This window comes from Coregonus clupeaformis, chromosome 10 (assembly GCF_020615455.1).
Source record: "Coregonus clupeaformis isolate EN_2021a chromosome 10, ASM2061545v1, whole genome shotgun sequence".
Classification (NCBI taxonomy): Eukaryota; Metazoa; Chordata; class Actinopteri; order Salmoniformes; family Salmonidae; genus Coregonus; species Coregonus clupeaformis.
In genome coordinates this window covers 63,280,477-63,304,649 of record NC_059201.1, presented here as the reverse complement: position 1 = coordinate 63,304,649, position 24,173 = coordinate 63,280,477, and the positions used below count along the sequence as shown (strand labels likewise).

The window sequence follows — 24,173 nt, the reverse complement described above, 5'->3', positions numbered from 1 at the left end:
AACCATCCAGCATATCAAATGCAGTCTTTCACTCAGTCCTGCATTAGCTATTAAACTAAAGTCTAGCCTTGATTTACACATTCCCAAACCTTGATGAAGTAAACAGAGGATGAGCGCTGTGGGAGAATACCGAACGCATGCAGAGGAAGAGGTGTAAGAAGAGTTGTCCAACCAGACAGCTTGGCTCGGAACAGGAGAGAGATTACTCTTATAAGCAGGTTGTGACACGTTAACAGCTACATAAATTCACAACTTTTCTAAGATATTTCTATAACGCTGTCCACACTGCCATTCAGTAGTAGTAACAAAAACAGACCATAAGTCATACATCAAGAAAATCAACAAACACAGTTTACCAGTATCAGGAATTGTATTTATTATATGTATATAATTTTGTTTATTTGTTAATTGTTTAATTCATAATACCCATAGAATATACATAGACGATAACCCTCATCAGCTCATATCTCTTTGACAACCTACTCATATGGCATATCATCTTAATTTAAAAGAATAAAGGGGAAAAATAGGTTCCAGAAAGAGTGAAAACACTGCCAGTTATAGCACACCCATAAGAGAAACAAAAAAGAGAAATAAAAACATACTAATAATACTAATTAACTCCCTTTTATGTAAAAAACACACCAATATAACAACGATAGCAATAAGAACAGCCAATTATAAAGGACATTATTTAGAAACCGGCCTCACTATGCATTTTTTATTCATGCATTGCGTGCGTGTGTGCATATGTGGTGTGTATGTGTGTGTCTGTGAAAAAGTGAGTGACTGCGTATTGCAAACATGGTCCCGTTGGTTCATTCGCATGGTCCTCCAGTGAGACTGGTGGTCAGTTGGGTCGTGTCGCTGGTGGGGGGGGTAGTAAAGCAGCTTTTGGTCAGAGAACGACAGACAGTCACAAGAATCCAAACATGCAAATAGAAAAAAGGGGAAAGCCTCTGGAGTGCGTTTCAAAAAGATAAACACACAGACGCAGAGAGACACATACATACTGCCGATTGGAGTAGTGTCTGTGTTTCAACCATTGACTATACACACACACACACACACACACACAATGAAACAGTGCGGACCAGGGTGGTCCACTGCAACCTGTGTTAAGACATTTGACACGCACACACTCAAAAAGTGTGATGGGCTCCAGTGAGATTCCATGAAGAATCAGCCCAGAATACGTAAGCAGAATGGAGAGGGAGACATTTTTTAAAATTAAAATAAGAGCAAAAGAGTAGGCCCATGTCTTGACTCAAGACTAAAACGGTTGAAAAAACTAAACAAGAAAAAACAGAAGGGGAAAAAGTTTGGTCAGTGTGGCAAAGTGCAGGTGCGCTGATTGAGTCACATGATTGACGCGAATAACCCCCTCTTCCCCCAACATGACTGACAGATTTCACTCAAGCAATGCACCTCCCCTTTAAATCAGATCCGATTTCATTTCTATCCATGATTGGTTGAAAAAGAGGAGGGAGGAGGCGCAAACAAAAAATGTACAGGAGGAAATAGAAAAATAAATGAGTCAGCGAATGGCAGCGCAACCTGGGATGTGTTTTGGGAGGTCTCGGCCAATCAGAAGCGAGATAAGCGGAAGGTGGGTGGGACCTGAGGGGGAAAGCCCTTTGAGTAAAGCATGGCTGGTAATTGAGGGGTGTGGAATGGATGATACTGCCCATATGCACTGATCGATCAGAGGTGCGTTCAGTTCGCTTTAACATTTGCGGAACGGTTTGTACTGAACGACACGTTTCCCCAAAACATTATTGAACAGACTTAGAGGTACGTTTGCTCATACTGACAACGTTTTAAAAAGGGCAGAAGCCATGCTGACACTGTTCCTCCTCCCTGTTTTTCAACTGCTCGTTCAGTACAGTTTCTGTTCAATTGAACGTTCCAGAACGTAAAAACGTACTGAACACAGCCATGGACTCAGATTTACTCTCCGCCTCCTCGAATGGCTAAATATAAGGATTAGGAGAGGCTAAACTGATCCCAGATCTGAAAATAGGGCCACTTCTACCGTGAATAGAGGCTTATGGATTCTGAGGGGTTGGGGATGTGCTACTGCAAAATGGAGCGGTCCACTTTTAGATGTGAGTGGAAAATGTGACAGCGATGCGTTAAGCTCTGAGTGACGCCCACCATGAAACACGGCACATTAGGAGGAAACAAAGACCAAATCAGCCAATTACCATAGACACCGTAACCGTGGCTACCATTATCAGTTTAACACGTAAAGTAAATATCAGCCGTATATCTGCTGATTATGCCTGCCACCCTCCACAACTAACTGAATACAGTATTTACACATCCACTGTCCTCCCTGAAATAATACCAGACAAGGGAGGAGAGAGGTGAATGGCAAATACGCAGAGAGAGAGGAGAAATTTGAATGTTTCTAATATGGCGGCTGATTTCAACTTGAATTTGAATAGGTGACATTTTGTGTTGGGAGAAGAGAGACATACTATAGGTACCCCTCTCCAACAAAGATTGGCAGTTTTTCTTAACCTCCCATTTAAGGACCGGTGAGTGGCATGTCGCTGATCGGCGTTAGTGAGTCAGAAGAAATGTTAGAAATGCTGACGTGATTCCCTATTCTAAGATGTGGGGTAATCGTGCCTGTTCTAGGATATGTATTTCTATCTTAAAACTCTGACGTCCTCTTTGAATAAGTGTGGATGGAGACGATTCAAACCATTCCGCTGTCTCGCTCCATGCCTCCATCCCATTCTCCCTTTGCTACCTTGGTACATTTCAAGAATGTATCATTCAGATGAACAACATCACAAAGAAGAAAAACTACCAACATGCCCGTAAAACATGTTTGTTTTCGCAAGTAAAGAATGTCTAGAAACCAGTGTTCCAAAAAAAACTACAAATTATTCTCAAATATAAACTTCAAAACATACAAATACGACTCCTGACTGATCATAAACATTCAAATAACGGTGTACAAACCAAACCACCATGAGATCACAAACAAAACCATTTGTATGTACACACCCAACTAGCGCCCGTCTATCTCCTTTTTTCCCCTGCCCTTTTCTTTTTTTAACAATAATTCAATGGAGCAAGACAGACAGTTGGTTAATACAGTAACATATACGGTGACTAGTGAGAGAGATCGAAAGAAAGAACAGATTCACAGAGATAGGGAAAAAAGAGAGAACACAGGCTCACAGGGAAGAGTGGTAAATGGAGTTGGTCAGATGGGAGTAAGATTAAGTTTTAAACAGTACAACACTCCACGCAGAAAAGCAGTAAAAGAAGAGAAAGAGGGAAGAGTATCCTGATGGTGGTTAAAATGAGCGCAGTAGTACTTAAAGGAAATATCCACCCCAAACCACTAATTCCTATCATTTACAGTGTTAAATAACACTGAGAACAATATATTTTTTTTGTGAACAAATGTTTCATTTTGTTGTTCTAATAAGGTTGGTAACAACGTGAAAATAGTTGTGGAAAACTGCTGCAGCTCAAGTCGACTACAAAACCCACAATGCAATGCTCTCTATGGGCTGGCTGGCAAGCTAGCTAGCAAATGTAGCTACACACAATAATACCAGAGTCAATCTCAGCATGCGAAATAGTTAGTTGTAAAATCGCCTAAACAAACTGCACTATCAATTTAGGAGTCTACAATCTCACCATGTTTAACCTGCAGAACGATGTGCCTCGCAGAGTGGAGTCTGACATTTGCAACGGCCATGGACTAAAGAGGCAGACAAATAGGAAAAATGTGGTGGACCCTCTGTTTAATTACACATTTCTCGAGGTAGGAATATTGCAAAAATATGATGGCTCAGACAACCTCCAGAGTCATGACATCGGCCAGTATCGAAATCTGACATGCATTATAGACGTTTTTGCGATCTAAAAGTCGTATTCCTATCAACTTTCAGTGTAATGAGAGCGGCTTTATCGCAATGCTACAACATACCGTCCGAATTTCTGCCTGCTTGAATGGCAATAGCTCAGATATACATGAAAACATGAAATAACCCGGGAATCAATAGCACATCACTCGGAGATGCACAAAAACAATATAACATTCAAAATGGGTGAATCTTTCCTTTAAGTAGACAACAGTCTCCCCCCCCCCCACCAAAAAACAAAAACAAAACTCAGCTTCCCACAATAGAAATTGAAGAAGAAAAAAAAAACAGTTAAATGTACATGTTTCTGGTCCTTTTTGTATGCTGTATATATGTTTTTTTTGTATCTTGTCGTTTAGAGTCTTCCTGTTTCAAGCCTCCGTGTGGCTTGGTCACTCGTCTTCAAAGCTGAAACACAAAATGAACAGGAGATAAAAATGACAAAAATCACAGCAAAAAAGTGTCTGCATGTGTGTGTGAGCAGAATGCCCACCTATCTTTTATAAAGCTCTAGTAATCGTTATGGAGTGATGCAAGTATGTATGTGTATGTACCTCTATGTCTCAGGAGCCCTGGTAGGTGGCCTGGAAGCGGGCTGTCTCCTCAAAGATGAGCTCCTTCAGCTTCTCCTTAGGCAGGTCATCCAGCTCCATGGTGAAGGTGAACGGCTCCTCTGCTACGGGCTATACACAATGAAAATACTACACTCAACAAAAATATAAACGCAACATGTAAAGTTGGTGCCATGTTTCATGAGCTGAAAAAAAAAAAAGATCCCAAAACCGTATCTCTCAATTTTCACAAATTTGTTTACATTCCTGTTACTGAGCATTTCTCCTATGCCAAGATAATCCATCCATCCATCCATCCGACAGGTGTGGCATATCAAGAAGCTGATTAAACAGCATGATCATTACACAGGTGCACCTTGTGCTGGGGACAATAAAAGGCCACTAAAATGTGCAGTTGTCACACAACACAATGCCACAGATGTCTCAAGTTGAGGGAGCGTGCAATTGGCATGCTGAATGCAGGAATGTCCACCAGAGCTGTTGCCAGAGAATTGAATGTTCATTTCTCTACCATAAGCTGCCTACAACGTCATTTTAGAGCATTTGGCAGTACGTCCAACCGCTCTCACAACCGCAGACCACGTGTAACCATGCCAGCCCAGGACCTCCGCAGCCGGCTTCTTCACCTGCGGGATCATCTGAAACCAGACACCCGGACAACTGATGGAACTGTGGGTTTGCACAAGGGAAGAATTTCTGCACAAATTGTCAGAAACAGTCTCAGGGAAGCTAATCTGCGTGCTCGTTGTCCTCACCAGGGTCTTGAACTGACTGCAGTTCGGAGTCGTAACAGACTTCAGTGGGCAAATGCTCACCTTTGATGGCCACTGGCACGCTGGAGAAGTGTGCTCTTCACGGATTAATCCCGGTTTCAACTGTACCGGGCAGATGGCAGACAGTATGGCGTCGTATGTGCGAGCGGTTTGTTGATGTCAACGTTGTGAACTGAGAGTCCCATGTTGGCGGTGGGGTTATGGTATGGGCAGGCAGGCAAAAGCTACGGGCAACGAACACAATTGCATTTTATCGATGGCAATTTGAATGCACAGAGACACCATGACGAGATCCTGAGGCCCATTGTCGTGCCATTCATCCACTGCCATCACCTCATGTTTCAGCATGATAATGCACAACCCCATGTCGCAAGGATCTGTACACAATTCCTGGAAGCTGAAAATGTCCCAGTTCTTCCACGGCCTGCATACTCACCAGACAATGTCACCCATTGAGCATGTTTGGGATGCTCACAGCGTGTTCCAGTTCCCGCCAATATCCAGCAACATCGCACAGCCACTGAAGAGTGGGACAACATTCCACAGGCCACAATCAACAACATCATCAACTTTATGCAAAGGAGATGTGTCACGCTGCATGAGGCAAATGGTGGTCACACCAGATACTGACTGGTTTTCTGATCCACCCCCAATTTTTTTCAATTTATTTTTTTAAAGGTATCAACAGATGCATATCTGTATTCCCAGTCATGTGAAATCCATAGATTAGGGCTTATTTAATTCATTTCAACTGACTGATTTCCTTATATGAACTGTAACTCAGTAAAATCTTTGAAATTGTTGCATGTTGCGTTTATACACTGAACAAAAATATAAAAGCAACATGTAAAGTGTTGGTCCCATGTTTCATGAGCTGAAATAAAATATCCCAAAACCGTATCTCTCTCAATTTTCACAAATGTCTTTACATTCCTGTTAGTGAGCATTTCTCCTTTGCCGAGATAATCCATCCATCCGACAGGTGTGGCATATCAAGAAGCTGATTAAACAGCATGATCATTACACAGGTGCACCTTGTGCTGGGGACAATAAAAGGCCACTAAAATGTGCAGTTTTGTCACAACACAATGACACAGATCTCTCAAGTTGAGGGAGCGTGCAATTCGCATGCTGATTGCAGGAATGTCCGCCAGAGCTGTTGCCAGGGAATTGAATGTTCATTTCTCTACCATAAGCCACCTCCGTCGTTTTAGAGAATTTGGCAGTACATCCAACCGGCCTCAACTGCAGACCACGTGTAACCACGCCAGCTCAGGAGCTCCACATCCGGCTTCTTCACCTGCAGGATCGTCTGAGAACAGCCACCCGGACAGCTGATGAAACTGAGGAGTATTTCTGTCTGTAATAAAGCCCTTTTGTGGGGAAAAATGAATTCTGATTGGCTGGGCCTGGTTCCTCAGTGGGTGGGCCTTTGCCCTCCCAGGCCCATCCATAGCTGCGCCCCTGCCCAGTCATGTGAAATCCATAGATTAGGGCCTAATGAATTTATTTCAATTGGTTGATTTCATATGAACTGTAACTCAGTGAAGTCATTGAAATTGTTGCATGTTGCGTTTATATTTTTGTTCAGTATATTTTATTAAGTGTAATAACAGTATACAAGAAATAGGCTACAGTACACTCAAAACAGTACACAAAATCATAAACACTTTAGGGCGCTTTCACATATGATCCTGGAGCGTTTGGTACCCTGATCCATAGGGATGTAACGATTCACATCAGTCCCTGATTCAAATGTTTAAGATACAACTGCATTGGTCCACGGACCCCAAACCGAACCAAATGCAAATGCATCGGTCAGAAAATTGATTCAAACGTTACGAATTGCTGATTCACAGTTTTTGTTGTTGCTCATATTACTTTCTTTCTACCTTCCGAAAATCTCATATTTGATGCGTCCTCTCCTTCAGTGTCGAACTAAGCATGTAACTGACAGTCATTAATCTACAAGTAATTTTGCATGCCGAACAACCCTAGGGAATATCAGTAGCTAGGGGTGTAACGGTACACGTATTCGTACCGAACCACTCTGTACAGGGACCTCGGTTCGGTCCGCACTGTGAACCCGAATAAATACATTAAAGAAAATATATAAAAACACTAGGCCTATAGGCTATGCATACGCTGTGTTGAATGCCTCGAGTACATCTGAGCTGAAAAATACATTTCAGGCTATTCCGTTGAAACTAGAGCCTATGCGAACATTGTAATCAAAATTAAAATCTTAATTGGCGCATTTCAAACTGTCCTTTTGTGATGCACAGCCGGGACCTTGTTCTGTACAATGGCGAGTGGTGGGGTCGATAAACCAGGAGGATTCTCCATCATCGTTTAAAATCTCCAGTTTGGGAAAATGTTGGCTTCCCAGTAGATTACAACGGCAATGGACAGAGAGAGTAGGTTGCCACTGCTCAACGAGAATAGCCTATGCAGCTGCCAACACCTCAAACAGTGTGGTGAAGAAGGCGCAACAGCGCCTGTGGAACGGTCGTTAAGACACTAACAGCTTACAGACGGTAGGCAATTAAGGTCACAGTTATGAAAACTTAGAACACTAAAGAGGCCTTTCTACTGACTCTGAAAAACACCAAAAGAAAGATGCCCAGGGTCTCTGCTCATCTGCGTGAACGTGCCTTAGGCATGCTGCAAGGAGGCATGAGGACTGCAGATGTGGCCAGGGCAATAAATTGCAATATCTGTACTGTGAGACGCCTAAGACAGCGCTACAGGGAGACAGGACGGACAGCTGATCGTCCTCGCAGTGGCAGACCACGTGTAACAACACCTGCACAGGATCAGTACATCCGAACATCACACCTGCGGTACAGGTACAGGATGGCAACAACAACTGCCTGAGTTACACCAGGAATGCACAATCCCTCCATCAGTGCTCAGACTGTCCACAGTAGGCTGAGAGAGGCTGAACTGAGGGCTTGTAGGCCTGTTGTAAGGCAGGTCCTCACCGGCAACAACGTCGCCTATGGGCACAAACCCACCATCGCTGGACCAGACAGGACTGGCAAAAAGTGCTCTTCACTGACGAGTCGCGGTTTTGTCTCACCAGGGGTGATGGTCGGATTCGCGTTTATCGTTGAAGGAATGAGCGTTACACCGAGGCCTGTACTCTGGAGCGGGATCGATTTGGAGGTGGAGGGTCCGTCATGGTCTGGGGCGGTGTGTCACAGCATCATCGGACTGAGGTTGTTGTCATTGCAGGCAATCTCAACGCTGTGCGTTACAGGGAAGACATCCTCCTCCCTCATGTGGTACCCTTCCTGCAGGCTCATCCTGACATGACCCTCCAGCATGACAATGCTATCAGCCATACTGCTCGTTCTGTGCGTGATTTCCTGCAAGACAGGAATGTCCGTGGTCTGCCATGGCCAGCGAAGAGCCCAGATCTCAATCCCATTGAGCACGTCTGGGACCTGTTAGATCGGAGGGTGAGGGCTAGGGCTAGGGCCATTCCCCCCAGAAATGTCCGGGAACTTGCAGGTGCTTTGGTGGAAGAGTGGGGTAACATCTCACAGCAAGAACGGGCAAATCTGGTGCAGTCCATGAGGATGCACTGCAGTACTTAATGCAGCTGGTGGCCACACCAGATACTGACTGTTACTTTTGATTTTGACACCCCCTTTGTTCAGGGACACATTATTCCATTTCTGTTAGTCACATGTCTGTGGAACTTGTTCAGTTTATGTTCACTTATTGAATCTTGCTATGTTCATACACATATTTACACATGTTAAGTTTGCTGAAAATAAACGCAGTTGACAGTGAGAGGACGTTTATTTTTTTGCAGAGTTTATGTAATTTGCTAGGGTATTACCATCTATACGCTGTTGAAAATTGAGTTTTACTGGGAAAAAAGTAAGCTACTGGAGACGACTCATCTGGCTATACCTGCTGAACGGGGCTTGCTCCCACACACACACACACACACACACACACAGCTCATGAGATCCAGCAGCAGCATCTTTTAATTTAGAATGGAAAATGTGTTTATGCAACAAATGTTAGTGCATCGAATCGTATCGCATCGATTTGTTCTCTAATCAAACCGAATCGCTTCAAACTAAAACGTATCGTTCTTGTATCGTATCAGAGCCCATGTATCTAGATACGCATCGAAACGTCTTGAAAGGGAAAGATGCGCATCCCTACTGATCCGTGCTATAAAGCATGTGTAGAACGGAAACTAACCATGGCTGAGTAGTGGGACCACAATCCAGGACCAAAGTATCAGGTATTGCGGCGTGGAACTCTATGCCTGTTGAAAACAAGCTCGCTTTCTAATGTCATGTAAAATGTGGTCTATTTTTAGGTGTTGTGAAAGCAAAACATATTTTGTAGAATTCTCAAACGCTTCAGGAAACCGAACCAGGGAACCAAATTTCATACGTGAAAAGGGCTTTAGATTGTTTATAGACAGGGCACTACAGCATGTGAGGGGAATACCGTATGTGAGGACGGGCTGCTGCTGTCATACCTCGTCAGTGGGGTCGTAGTACTGCTCCAGATAGGGATGAGCCAGGGCTTCCTCTACCGTGATGCGCTTGATAGGGTTAAAGGTCAACATGCGGCCCAGCAGATCCAGGGCTGGAGGGAGGAGAGGAGGGAGAGATGGGAGAGTGTTGTTAAAAGGTCCCGAACAGTCATTCTGATTCCCATGTAAAATAGCCTTTTGAGTTACTAAAATATCACCCATAATATTTGTTTTGGATATAAAATGTTCAACATTTGAGAAAAATGAATTTTCCCTCTCTCATGGCCATCTACCAAGAAGTTTGAAAAGACAGGATGAGTGGGTGGGGAGCTTATATTCATGAGCTCACCTTGATGGACAGCTCTTTGAAACGCCTATGTCAAGCAACTTGGATGCAGTGTTGCAGTAAAATCATCTCAAGCTAAGTTAGTGATTCACAAAGCAACTCAAAGAACATCGAAATTGCATCAATGTTTGGCATGTCTCTTGGGATGCGGTTCACAGCAACACTGACGGATGTGTTGACTTGACAACTGCGTCAGTGTTTTGAACGACCCTTCCTCCCTTCTGTTCCATGCTGGCTGAAGACCTAGCTAGCCAGTAACTAGCTAACACCAGACACAGATGAAAGGGGAGACATACAAGTATCTTTGCCATAGATTAATAGTGTACCATTTTAATTATATATTTGCTGACACCCTACAGTCACATTTTGGCACCAGCAGAGTAACTATCTAGCTATATAAACCATGCCGCTCTGCAAACATGCCTTCGACGATGTTGGTTACAAGGCCATACTTACTTAAATTAGGTAAGAGAATATCATGTTACCATTGGTGTATTAAAATGAGTTAGGGTGATGTCACCCTATCCCCTTAATAATCCCACCCCCTGAATCCAAGTGTTTGACATGGGGGAGGGGACCACTAACTTTATGATCAAACTTTATAAAATGTAGAAGCAAGTCATTTTCATACTTTGGTCATCATACTTCTATCTTGTTTCATCCAAATAGCATCAAATTTCATGAAAAACATGATTTTTACTGTTCATGACCTTTAAAGGGATAGTTATTTCCAAAAATCAATAGATTATCCATAAATCCCACATGAAAGGGAAGGATAGACACCTAATGTCACCATTTTAACTAGGTTGAAGTCTACTCGGTGTACCAAAAGCCGGTATTCCCATCAACTCACACCTGAGTAGGAGAATGGGCTGCTAGTGAAGCTAGGAAAAGGGAAAGTGTGAGTATGCATGTAATGCTTGCAAATGTATGTGAAAACTGTGAATGAGGGGAAAAAGTATTTGATCCCCTGCTGATTTTGTACGTTTGCCCACTGACAAAGAAATGATAAGTCTATAATTTTAATGGTAGGTTTATTTGAACAGTGAGAGACAGAATAACAACAAAAAAATCCAGAAAAACGCATGTCAAAAATGTTATAAATTGATTTGCATTTTAATGAGGGAAATAAGTATTTGACCCCCTCTCAATTAGAAAGATTTCTGGCTCCCAGGTGTCTTTTATACAGGTAACAAGCTGAGATTAGGAGCACACTCTTAAAGGGAGTGCTCCTAATATCAGCTTGTTACCTGTATAAAAGACACCTGTCCACAGAAGTAATCAACCAATCAGATTCCAAACTCTCCACCATGGCCAAGACCAAAGAGCTCTCCAAGGATGTCAGGGACAAGATTGTAGACCTACACAAGGCTGGAATGGGCTACAAGACCATCGCCAAGCAGCTTGGTGAGAAGGTGACAACAGTTGGTGCGATTATTTGCAAATGGAAGAAACACAAAAGAACTGTCAATCTCCCTCGGCCTGGGGCTCCATGCAAGATCTCACCTCGTGGAGTTGCAATGATCATGAGAATGAAGGAATCAGCCCAGAACTACACGGGAGGATCTTGTCAATGATCTCAAGGCAGCTGGGACCATAGTCACCAAGAAAACAATTGGTAACACACTACGCCGTGAAGGACTGAAATCCTGCAGCGCCCGCAAGGTCCCCCTGCTCAAGAAAGCACATATACAGGGCCGTCTGAAGTTTGCCAATGAACATCTGAATGATTCAGAGGAGAACTGGGTGAAAGTGTTGTGGTCAGATGAGACCAAAATCGAGCTCTTTGGCATCAACTCAACTCGCCGTGTTTGGAGGAGGAGGAATGCTGCCTATGACCCCAAGAACACCACCCCCACCGTCAAACATGGAGGTGGAAACATTATGCTTTGGGGGTGTTTTTCTGCTAAGGGGACAGGACAACTTCACTGCATCAAAGGGACGATGGACGGGGCCATGTACCGTCAAATCTTGGGTGAGAACCTCCTTCCCTCAGCCAGGGCATTGAAAATGGGTCGTGGATGGGTATTCCAGCACGACAATGACCCAAAACACACGGCCAAGGCAACAAAGGAGTGGCTCAAGAAGAAGCACATTAAGGTCCTGGAGTGGCCTAGCCAGTCTCCAGACCTTAATCCCATAGAAAATCTGTGGAGGGAGCTGAAGGTTCGAGTTGCCAAACGTCAGCCTCGAAACCTTAATGACTTGAAGAAGATCTGCAAAGAGGAGTGGAACAAAATCCCTCCTGAGATGTGTGCAAACCTGGTGGCCAACTACAAGAAACGTCTGACCTCTGTGATTGCCAACAATGGTTTTGCCACCAAGTACTAAGTCATGTTTTGCAGAGGGGTCAAATACTTATTTCCCTTATTAAAATGCAAATCAATTTATAACATTTTTGACATGCGTTTTTCTGAATTTTTTTGTTGTTATTCTGTCTCTCACTGTTCAAATAGACCTACCATTAAATGTATAGACTGATCATGTCTTTGTCAGTGGGCAAACGTACAAAATCAGCAGGGGATGAAATACTTTTTTCACTCACTGTATGCATTTTGTGTGTTAGCATGTGAGAATGTGTACATGTGTGAAAAAAACTAAAAATCCTGTTGTACTTCCCTTTCTTGCACTAAACATTGCACTGACTTTGCTGATAGCTGCTTTATTGAGGAACAGTTTTACTTACTATGACGGTCTTACCTAATGACCCTAAGATGAATGCACTAACTGTAAGTCGCTCTGGGTAAGATAAATTACTATAATGTAATGCAATAATGTGTGTGTTCTACCCTTGCTGTCTGCCTTGGGGAACAGCTTGTTCCAGGGGATCTTGGGTTTCTCAGGCAGAGACTGCAGGTAGTTCCTAGCCTTCATGTTGATGATGCAGTTCAGGTCGTCCGGAGTGGGAGAGCCTAGGATGCCTGCACAACCAATCAAACACTTTACACCTGGGTCCTGTTCAGTAGGACACAATGTAGCAAACAGTTGAAACACTTTGAAAATGGAAAATAGGAAATGCATTAATACTGAACAAAATTATAAACACCATGTAAAGTGCTGGTCCCATGTTTCATGAGATCCCATTTGTGCACAAATGTGTTTACATCCCTGTAAGTGAGCATTTCTCCTTTGCCAAGATAATCCATCCACCTGACAGGTGGGGCATATCAAGAAGCTGATTAAACAGCATGGTCATTACATAGGTGCAACTTGTACTGGGGACAATAAAAAGGCCACTCTAAAATGTGCCGTTTTGTCACACAACACAATGCCACAGATGTCTCAAGTTGAAGGAGCGTGCAATTGGCATGCTGACTACAGGAATGTCCACCAGAGCTGTTGCCAGAGAAATTACTGTTCATTTCTCTATCCAGCTTCTTCACCTGCGGCATGGTCTGGGACCAGCCACCCAGACAGCTGATGAAACTGTGGGTTTGTACAACCGAAGAATTTCTGCACAAACTGTCAGAAACCGTCTCAGGGAAGCTCATCTGCGTCCTCACCAGGGTCTTGACCTGACTGCAGTTCGGTGTCGTAACCGAGTTCAGTGGGCAAATGCTCACCTTCAATGGCCACTGGCATGCTGGAGAAGTGTGCTCTTCACGGTTGAATCCCGGTTTCAACTGTACCGGGCAGATGGCAGACAGTATGGCGTCGTATGGGCGAGCGGTTTGCGGATGTCAACAGAGTGCCCCATGGTGGTGGTGGGGTTATGGTATGGGCAGGCATAAGCTACAGACAACAAACACAATTGCATTTTATTGATGGCAATTTGAATGCACAGAGATACCGTGACGAGATCCTGAGGCCCATTGTCGTGCTATTCATCCGCCGCCATGACCTCATGTTTCAGCATGATAATGCACAACCCCATGTCGCAAGGATCTGTACACAATTCCTGGAAGCTGAAAATGTCCCAGTTCTTCCATGGCCTGCATACTCACCAGACATGTCACCCATTGAGTATGTTTGGGATGCTCACAGCATGTTCCAGTTCCCGCCAATATCCAGCAACTTCGCACAGCCATTGAAGAGTGGGACAACATTCCACAGGCCACAATCAACAGCCTGATCAACTCTATGCAAAGGAGATGTCGCGCTGCATGAGGCAAATGGTGGTCACACAGATACTGACTGGTTTTCTGATCCACTCCTATACATTTAAAAAAAAGGTATCAACAGATGCATATCTGTATTCCCAGTAGTGAAATCCATAGATTAGTGCCTATTTAATTAATTTCAATTGACAGATTTCCTTATATGCGCTGTAACTCAGAAGCATTGAAATTGTTGCGTTTATATTTTTGTTCAGTGTATAAGGCAAGTTCAGGTAGGTTCAGCCATGTCCACCCCTTCTCACAGAAAGAAGCCAAAGTCAAGGATATTTCGGAAAAGAGCACACAGCAAGTCATGCAAAAGTTTAAGCGAGTGTCGCACCCTATTCCCTATATAGTGCACTACTTTTGACCAGGGCCCATAAATCTCTGGTTAAAAGAAGTGCAGTAGATAGGGATTAGGCTGCCATTTGGGTCGCATCCTGTGTCTCTCTCTCTCACCCAGTATGTGGTTGAGCTGGTCCAGGTAGTGCTTCCCAGGGAAGATGGGCCTGTTGGACAGCATCTCAGCCAGGATGCAGCCCACTGACCAGATATCAATGGACTTGGAGTAGCCCTGAACAACTCACACAGTTAGAACAAACACATTAATTCACATACACACTATCAAAGGACTAGGAGTAGCCCTGACAGAGAAAACATGGTCTACAGACATGGAATCAATGCACACACACACCTTAGAGTTGAGCATGATCTCGGGGGCCCTGTACCAGCGCGTAGCCACGTACTCTGTCAGGAAGCCTGTGTGGTCATGCTCTGGGTCAGCTATCCGTGCCAGCCCAAAGTCACAGATCTGACAGAGGAGGGTCGTTAAAACGCGCAGAGAAGCATGCAGACATGTACACACAATGACCTGGGGTGTAATCATTAGTCCAAACACTTGCTTGCAACTAAAACGAGAGTTTGTATTGGACAAATTCAGTTAAGTCCCTCCTCGTTTTCTTTGCTTCCACTTAAGAAACGTTTTGCAACAGATTCGGCGGAATAAATACACCCCTGTTCATGCCAGAAAATCCCCACTACGCCCTCTTCTGGTTAAGATCAATCTATACAGTATAGAGTAGATCATTTTCTTCACAAGATGGACCCTAACCACCGGTCCAAGGTTAGATATCCCCACTCCCAAATGGTTAGGGTTATGATTGGGTGATAGCTAGGGTAACCAGGGGCGTATTCATAAGGGTCTCAGAGAAGAAGTGCCTCCTGTCCATTAATTGACAAGGCAAAACTGACCCTAGAACAGCACTATTACTCTGAAACGCTTTATAAATATCGGCCCTGGTCTTAGATCAATGGATAGGGGGTAGCTAACCATGCCTTGAGGTCACAGTTAGGGTAAGTAGTAGTAGTATTGCAGTTATAGGGTTGGGGTTAGCAGTAGTAGTATTGCAGATATAGGGTTAGCAGTAGTATTGAAGTTATAGGGTTAGGGTTAGTAGTAGTATTCTGGTTATTATTACCTTGAGGTCACAGGTGGTGTTGATGAGCAGGTTGGAGGGCTTGAGGTCGCGGTGCAGCACGTTGGCAGAGTGGATGTACTTCAGGCCTCTCAGGATCTGGTACAGGAAGTAGCAGGTGTGGTCGTTACTCAACATCTGGGTCTTCAGGAGCTTGTACAGGTCTGTCTCCATCAGGTCCTGCACTATGTAGCTGGGAATCAAGGGGTTAAGGAGCCTAACGAACAGAGAGGGACCCAACCCTAACCCTAACCCATGTTATTCTGTTAGATCTAAGCTTGTAAAGGTCTGTCTCCATGAGGTTCAGTACTATACCGCTGGGAACCAGCAGGTGGCGCCATTCAAGGGGCCAACAGTGGATGAGGAGGCATATGACAGTTACAGGCACTACAGGCCAACATCCACATATCCATTTGAACCTGACTGTAACCAATTCCATGTGTTAAGTGTGAATTTTTGGTGGAGTTTCAGAAAGCATAAAGGTCTTTACACACCCATCGTAATATCTCCTAGTTCCCCGTGTATAGCTAATATTCACTTCCAGTCATTTCCGCTCTGGCGCAGGACCAATTAATTTGTTTATTTTCCAATGCTTCTGCATGGAATTACTAAATTTTCTTACCCTTTGTTTTCATCAAGGAAATACTGAGCTCATGCAAAACATTTAGGGACTGTACGTTATTTATAAATGAGGGATACCTGGAGAAAATCGGACCTCTCTGAAATGAAAATGGATGGCCCTCCCTTCAGTAAAATATATTTGTACCCGATCCTCCCTGAACACGTAAAAAAGTGACCCTCCCCTATACCCTAAATAATAATTAAAACAAGGTGGATAGCAGAGAACATGTTTACCCTCACTCCTAGGACAGACCAGAGCCTTAGATATGCAGTTTTAGAAACGTATGTGTCTCGTAAACATTACATAGCAGAGTAGCAATTTTGATAGTGCGCAGGGCTGCAGGCCAGAAGGTTATGGGTTTGCAGACCACAGCGGACAAGGGTAGGGGGTGAAAATATCTACTTTATAATAAAAGCATTGCAGAAATCTAGCATGGTATTTGCAGGTCCGAGAAAAACTAGCCTTTGATAAACCCATTTCATGCAACTCTACCTCATTTTACATGACTGGAGACAAGCAGTACATATTTTTTAATACCACACCAGAGCATGTGAGCTGAGTGGAGCGAGGAGCCATGCTTGCGTAATTTTGCAGGTGAGTGGAGCGGATGTAAAAAAATAAATAAAAAATAAATAAAAAATAAATTTTAAAAAAGAGCGTTGACCTTCTCTCTCACTCCAATTTCAATCCGGGTACTGTTCAGCCATGAGCGCTGGGCATGCACTACCCAGCATATTTTGGTTCCTTTATCACTATTATTTTAAATTAGGCCTATTCTGCTGTATTTATTTAGCCTTCCCCCACCATTAGTAATGTACTAGTAATGTGCAGAGATCACACACACAGAGAGAGACAGACAGTTTCCCCATTAGCCTCTGTCTCTGATTCAGAGGGGTTGGGTTAAATGTGGAAGACACATTTCATTTGAATGCATTCAGTTGTACAACTGACTAGGTATCCCCCTTTCCCTTTCCTTTCTGGGTAAAAGAATACACGTCCCTCATGCACTCGATGCGGCGGGCCCTCAGGATGTCGTTGATGCCGATGATGTTCTCATGGCGGAACCGCAGCAGGATCTTGATCTCCCTCAGGGTGCGCTGACAGTAAGTCTGGTGCTCAAATGGACTGATTTTCTTAATGGCCACGCGAGAATCTGTCATGCCGTCATGGGCCGAGCTGGGTTGGGTGGAGGAGAGAGAAGATAGAGGGAGAGATATGGGAGAGTTAGGAGACAGAGCGAGATAGGATGGAGAGAGAGACAGGGAGAGAGTTAGGAGACAGAGAGCGAGATAGGATGGAGAGAGAGACAGGGAGAGAGTTAGGAGACAGAGCGCGAGATAGGATGTAGAGAGGGACAGGGAGAGAGGAGACAGAGCGCGAGATAGGATGGAGAGAGAGACAGGGAGAGAGGAGACAGAGAGCGAGATAGGATGGAGAGAGAGACAGGGAGAGAGGAGACAGAGAGCGAGATAGGATGGAGAGAGAGACAGGGAGAGAGGAGACAGAGAGCGAGATAGGATGGAGAGAGGGACAGGGAGAGAGTTAGGAGACAGAGCGAGATAGGATGGAGAGAGAGACAGGGAGAGAGGAGACAGAGCGAGAGGAGACAGAGCGAGATAGGATGGAGAGAGAGAGAAAGATGAGGGGGGGGAAGGGGGAGGGGGGGGGGTAGAGCGAGATGAGAGATGGGGAAGAGAGGGCTCCAGTTACAACACAATAAGCCCAGCACATTACATATGACATGGCAGTTCTTTATAATACTGACACAGTGATGACTGACACCTGAGCATGAGCACAATGAGATGACCAACTAAGAGGAACCATTGCAGAAGAAGGGTTTGGCTCTATTTGACAACATAGCAAATAAAACTGTCAAGGAAATGTAAAAGTTCTTGAGCCATTAAAAATAAAAAAATATTCGGGTCTATAAACTATTCAGAGGGTGGTGTGCATGCAATGGTGTGCCAGAGGTAGATAAACTGTTGATACTGCATATAGCTGGAGCTGTAAAGTGCAGTTTCCTCTTGGATAAAAGGACCAATGAAAACATCTGAAATCGAGCTTAACTCCATCTTTGATCTCGCTTAAACAATTCTCACGCGCACCTTGTGCACTGTGCAACATTGCACAGAAAACCTCGCGAGACATTTTCTACTAGAAAACAAGTGTTATCGTCATTATCATCAGTGAGGTTGGTTAACTAAAAAGCTAGTAACAGTAGGCCCATCAAAAAACGACTCAAGCTGTGTGAACGTTGGACTGTTTATACTGTATCAAGATTACAAAGACCTGCGCAATCACTTCCTGCCACTTCCTGTATTGAAAAAGAATTTGGCAGCCTCATAATAACCACGCCTATTAGCGACTTAGCTAGCTAATTGTACGCTAACGTTGTTAGCTAGCAAGTTAGCCTGCGGTTATTATATAGCTAGTTAGTTTGCAAACTAGCTAGATAGCGTTGTTTACTACAAATGACGTATGCTGTGTCTTGTAGAAACTAGATTGTTCATTTTATGCAATTGCGCACGTTACTGGGATACAATAGCGGGAATCAGGACATACTAAAACCACAACGCGTAACGTAAGTCGCTCTGGATAAGAGCGTCTGCTAAATGACGTAAATGTAAATGTAACGTTAGCTAGCTAGTAGCTACCTACTAACCTAACTACTAGTGTAGCTAGCTAAGTGAGCCAAACGCTGGCAATCTGTTGCTACCTAGCCAGTTAACTACGTAGAAATAGTTTCTCACTACCAGTGGTAACGTTAAGTGCAATTGAATACACAACAAGGGTAGGTGCAGAATTGTGCGTTTACAGCTAGATAGTTGTTATTATGTCAATGAAAAGGCGATATGAGGAGGCAGGGAGCTAGCCAACGCCTTCAGACGAAGCTTAGCTGGCTTGTTTTTTTATACTGAAGTCAACGTTTTTACGGCGAACGTCGTATATTTTCTCTTACCAAACCATTCCGTAGGCCCCTTCCCCGATGTACGAGAGGTTGACATAACGGGGGCCAACGTCAAAGTTCTGCCCCTTTACCACCTCCAACACGGGCTTGATCCCCGCAGCTCCAGTCGCTCCCTCCGGCGCAACAGCCCCGGCGGCACCAGTATTCGAGCCTATGGCTCCAGCCGCCGCATCACTGTTGCTCGAATCCGCCATGATTCAGTCTAGAAATCTACTATTTTCAGTCAATATTTGGGAGGGGGCCTGGCGCAACTCTAAAATTGACTTCAGGTTGATTGGAAGGTTAAATATATTTCCTTGTTTCGTTGACGGATGAAGACGAGTCGATCAAGGCCCCCCTCCAGAGTGTGTAAATGGATTCGTTTCTAGTTCTTCGTCGTAGTCTTCTTTGCTTTGGAGTTTCAGCAGCGGTTGACATCCCAACTATGATGCGTTACTGACACCATCTGGATGGCAGGCTGAATAGAAAAATTAAAACAACCCAAATAAAAGTGATCCAATGTGATGTTGATTGTGATAAAACCTTTATTTCCCCATTTTCCCCACACCCAGGATTTTTTTTTTTTTATAACACATTTTACATTTACATTTTAGTCATTTAGCAGATGCTCTTATCCAGAGTGACATACATTTATTGCATTCATCTTAAGATAGCTGGGTGGGACAACTACATATCACAGTCATACTAAGTACATTTTTCCAGTGGTGGGAAAAGTACCCAATTTTCATAATTGAGTAAAAGTAAAGATACCTTAATAGAAAATGTAATTATTTGTCTCGGGCTGTTGGTGGTTGATGCACTCGATTCAGCTGCCCTGCCTGCCGGGGACGCAAACTGTTAACATTTTTAACCATTTCATTTGTCTAGACTAGGTACGAACACTGCCTTCCTGGCGGGCCCAGAGAGCAAATCAAGTGCACTATCGGTCTCCCACGGGCCAATCGGCTGGCTCAGATGACAGTGTTTGCAGTAATGTAGCAGGCATAAAAGAAAGCTACAGCAAAATTTATACTGTGAGATTTCAAAACGTTTAAAACCATGACTAGGGAGAGACTGTCAATGAATACAGCAAAGAGCTGCTGGTTTTATGAGTGAGTTCATGTTTAAGTTCTTACGCAGCACTGTCAACACTTTATATTCATCACTTTTATAAGCCATAAAATACGAGTTCTCCCTATTTTCACTCAGCGCTACAACAAGTACTGCAGAAGTAATAAATGAGTAGGAAAGTGTATCTATAGGCTTGCGTTGTTGTTATTATTAGCGACCCAATTTTTAATATCGAGGAAAATTTCACTTTCTCTGTTCATAGGAGTAACAACATGAATTTGTGCATGAGGCAGAAATAATGCGGTGTGACTCGAGTTTCGCCATCAGCTGGAAGACGGTGTCCCTTTTTGGTCAGTATCAGTGGAGGAAAGGGAGAGCGGAGGGATGTTGAAAGGTGGACCCACAGTCTGCTGCTCTCTCCCTCCGCTGAGACTGACCATCAGATGCAGGCACCATCAGCCCAATAAAATAAAAAGCGAATTATTTAAATGTATGCTCACTCAGCTGTGCTTCACAAGTAATACAACAACGGATCTATTACCGGTGTGATCATATAGCCTACCTCAAATGTTGAAATATAATTTTTAAAAATGGCCCGAACAACAATGCATTGGCAGGGCAATTCAAGCAAAGCCAATATGCAGTGATAATGTATTGGGCCTATAGCTTACTGCACAAACCTCATTGCTACAGAACTGTTTTTAATTGGTTAATAATAGGCTTACATTTTTTAAGTCCTTAAAAAAAATCTGATCGATAGTTCTCAGCTTGCATTTTGACTCAAAGTGATCTTGACTCAGAAAAGGTGGGTGACCACTGTTCTAGAGTTTTAATAATATAATAATAATAATATGCCATTTAGCAGACACTTTTATCCAAAGCGACTTACAGTCATGTGTGCATAAATTTTTACGTATGGGTGGTCCCGGGGATCGAACCCACTACCCTGGCGTTACAAGCGCCATGCTCTACCAATTGAGCTACAGAGGACCAGCTACAGTTTTCCCTGTTAACACTATCAGCATTTCCCTTTACTGTGGCAATTGTGATCAAATCAACGCAATATTACCCACTTTCAATGCAACATACCAAAACAAAACAAACTATGCTAGAGATTTTGTTGTAGGCAGAACGCATCGGAGTAGGATTCTATTGCATTGACATGCACTACTCAGCCTGTACTCTACACAGACTGGTGTGGCATAAACAATCAGAGCTGTAGTAGGCCTATATGCAAATAGACCATTGCCATATATGGATCTGTGCCATTTACTTTGAACTGGACTGTGTTTACAGCATAAGCGATCGTGAGTAGATGCACTTGCTAGTTAGTGAGTTATTAGCCCAGTTATAAATTATTTATAGTCAGTAATAGGGGAGCGATTGCTTCCTACACGAGCACAAAACATATCTATTTCTAAACATCTTTGAAAAGTGAGTCAGGTAAATAGCTTTTTTTTGTCTTAAAGGGGCAGCGTTGTATTTTGAGACAGGCTTGAATAAGCTAAGTAGCCATAATTTGTCTGATCCTCTGTAATAATGGTATGGGAATAATAATGCATTTTATTTTGTAAAGTGGTTCCTTGCATCAAACAACACAACAACATTTTCAGTCACCTCCTTGTCTGAAGGACAAGTGGATAAACAGGTTAATGTCAAGCCCTGCATTATGATCAAATAGCCACAGTAGCCTACATGGCCACTGTTAAAACTGTAACTTAAAGCGGGTACAGCCTCAGTGTTCATAGTAAACGCGCGCTGGAAGTTGCATAGAATTTTCACAATGTTCAAGTTTGCACTCAGCAGACCTAAAATTTGCTCAGTGCCGAAAAAAAATAGAGGGAACATTGAAAGCAACCATATTGCTTAGGTAAGAATGTCTGTCACAAGTGCTTGGAGGGAGGGTCATGGCTAGAAGCTTTTGTCAAATTAACATCAGATTTGACTTTTCGTAGCAGGTTAGGATAATTAACATAGCAGGTTAGGAGAATTATGTTAAGGTTAGGAAAATGGTTAAGGTTAGCTAAAATGCAAAAAATCTGCTTTTGACGTTTATTTGACAAAAACTGGATCCCTTCTAGTCATGACTGGGAGGGAGGGTAAGGGACTAAGCAGGGGAAAATTTGGGATCAAAACAACGATTTTTATAACTAACCCAAGATTGATCAAACTTTCGCAAAGGGTAAAGTCTACAAAACGTAGTCCACTCTGTTTTTAACAGATTATAGTTTTGGGAACAAAAAACTGTATTGAGATCAAATGTTTAATTGATGAGAAAATTAGCAGAATGTCAGCCAAAATCAATCTCGCTCCATCTTCTCCCACTGCCGGCCACTGGGCTTCCTCTCATCACCATATTTGGTAGTGAGTGGAAATGCCTTCTTCTTCTTGTGAATTTCTGGGAAAGACTAGATGCTTTTTGGCGGATTACTGCCTTTCTCAGTTCGGAATGTGCATTCCACATTGTGACAAAAAATAAATCAATAAATACAGGACAAAGGGGAATGGGAATTGCCCCACCATCTTACCCTGCACCTATACACTTTCCCAAAAAACCCACCACCCCATCCCACTATTTGGTCCTGGAAGGATGGAACCCCTTCTCTCAAAACTTCCTGTAGATCTTCTGCACTAAAATCTCTCACACCCAAATATTTCTCTGCTGCTGCAACTACCACATCTATCTTCTCTGATTTCCGCTCGATCATTGCAGTTCAGTTGATCACAATGGCTATAAACGCAAGAAATCCAACCTTATTAAAACTATCTGGCTCTCGCTCTTCAGGCCTACTCACTGGGGGCCTCCCAGTCGACTCACTCACCCTCAAGCTATCCTCTACTCTCTTCACTGCCTCGGCATAGGAAACTTTCTGCCCCACTCGAACTCTAGCAATCTCAACCTGTCTCTCTCTCACAGGGCACTTCGGATCCCCAGCTGCATGGGCACCTCCACAGTTGACACAGTGCTTTCTCCTATCCCAACTGTACACTCCCTCTGACTATGCCCTCCTGTATATTTCTCACATTGTGGGATCTCCCTTCTACACACTGCTTCAACATGTCAGAATCCTTAGCACCTAAAGCACCGAAGCGGCTTCGGAACATAAGCCCTCACAGAATAGCAAATATAACCTAACCTTATCAGGAAGAAACTCTGTATCAAAGCTCAACAAGACAAACAGGGTATTCTCAGTCTCGCCATTGCCACCGGGTCTACGTCTCACCAAACGGTGGGCGTCACAAACACTAGGAATATTTATTTTCATTTGATCCACCTCTACACTCAACGCTACCCCAATGATCACCCCTTTTAGTGGTGCACTGCTCCGGAGAGCAAAGCACACCACAGGTTGAGCCCCGAGCCGCGTGACTCGAAGCGTCTGCTTCGTCTGGGAGGCGGATAAACAAAAAAACGAAACAATTCAGAATTATCTAAATTTTCCCGGTTTGTCCTTTACCCAGTCCGACACAATGTATGGGTCGGCCAAAAAGCAGGAATACAATCTTTCCAAAAATCATCTCTGGAAGGATTTTCAGGGAAAACATTCAAAGTTTCCACTGAAAGTCTCCACTACACCAAGTAGGCCCTGTTCATCCTGGACTGGCTCAACCTCAGAGTGCTCACCACTGCCGTCGGACTCCATTTGAGATCATCAAGGTTTTCAAGAGAGCATGAAGACCTACATATAAGATTACTTTGTCTGAAATCGGGAGATGTAGGTATGTACACCTTGAACGAAGGTGTAAACTCAGGAGATGAATCTCTGATCTTAACAGCGCCATTCTTACACTTTCACGTCATCGCACCTCCTCCGTCCGTCTCGTGTTTCTTCTCTTTCCTCAAATCTGTATCCCGCCAAAGATGATGGA

General features: G+C 43.7%; 1 protein-coding gene across 1 annotated transcript; it reads right to left on the bottom strand.

The window, feature by feature from the left end:
* Window positions 1-351: 351 nt before the first annotated feature.
* LOC121550334 (mitogen-activated protein kinase 1) lies at window positions 352-19,647 on the bottom strand. Its single transcript, XM_045223171.1, has 9 exons — window positions 19,245-19,647; window positions 17,279-17,461; window positions 15,667-15,856; window positions 14,883-14,999; window positions 14,648-14,762; window positions 12,881-13,012; window positions 9,749-9,858; window positions 4,448-4,576; window positions 352-4,301 (listed from the first exon to the last, which is right to left on the bottom strand). Exons 1-8 carry the CDS (start codon window positions 19,445-19,447, stop codon window positions 4,457-4,459), a joined length of 1,170 nt encoding a protein of 389 aa, XP_045079106.1. The 5' UTR covers window positions 19,448-19,647; the 3' UTR covers window positions 352-4,301; window positions 4,448-4,456.
* Window positions 19,648-24,173: the final 4,526 nt, after the last annotated feature.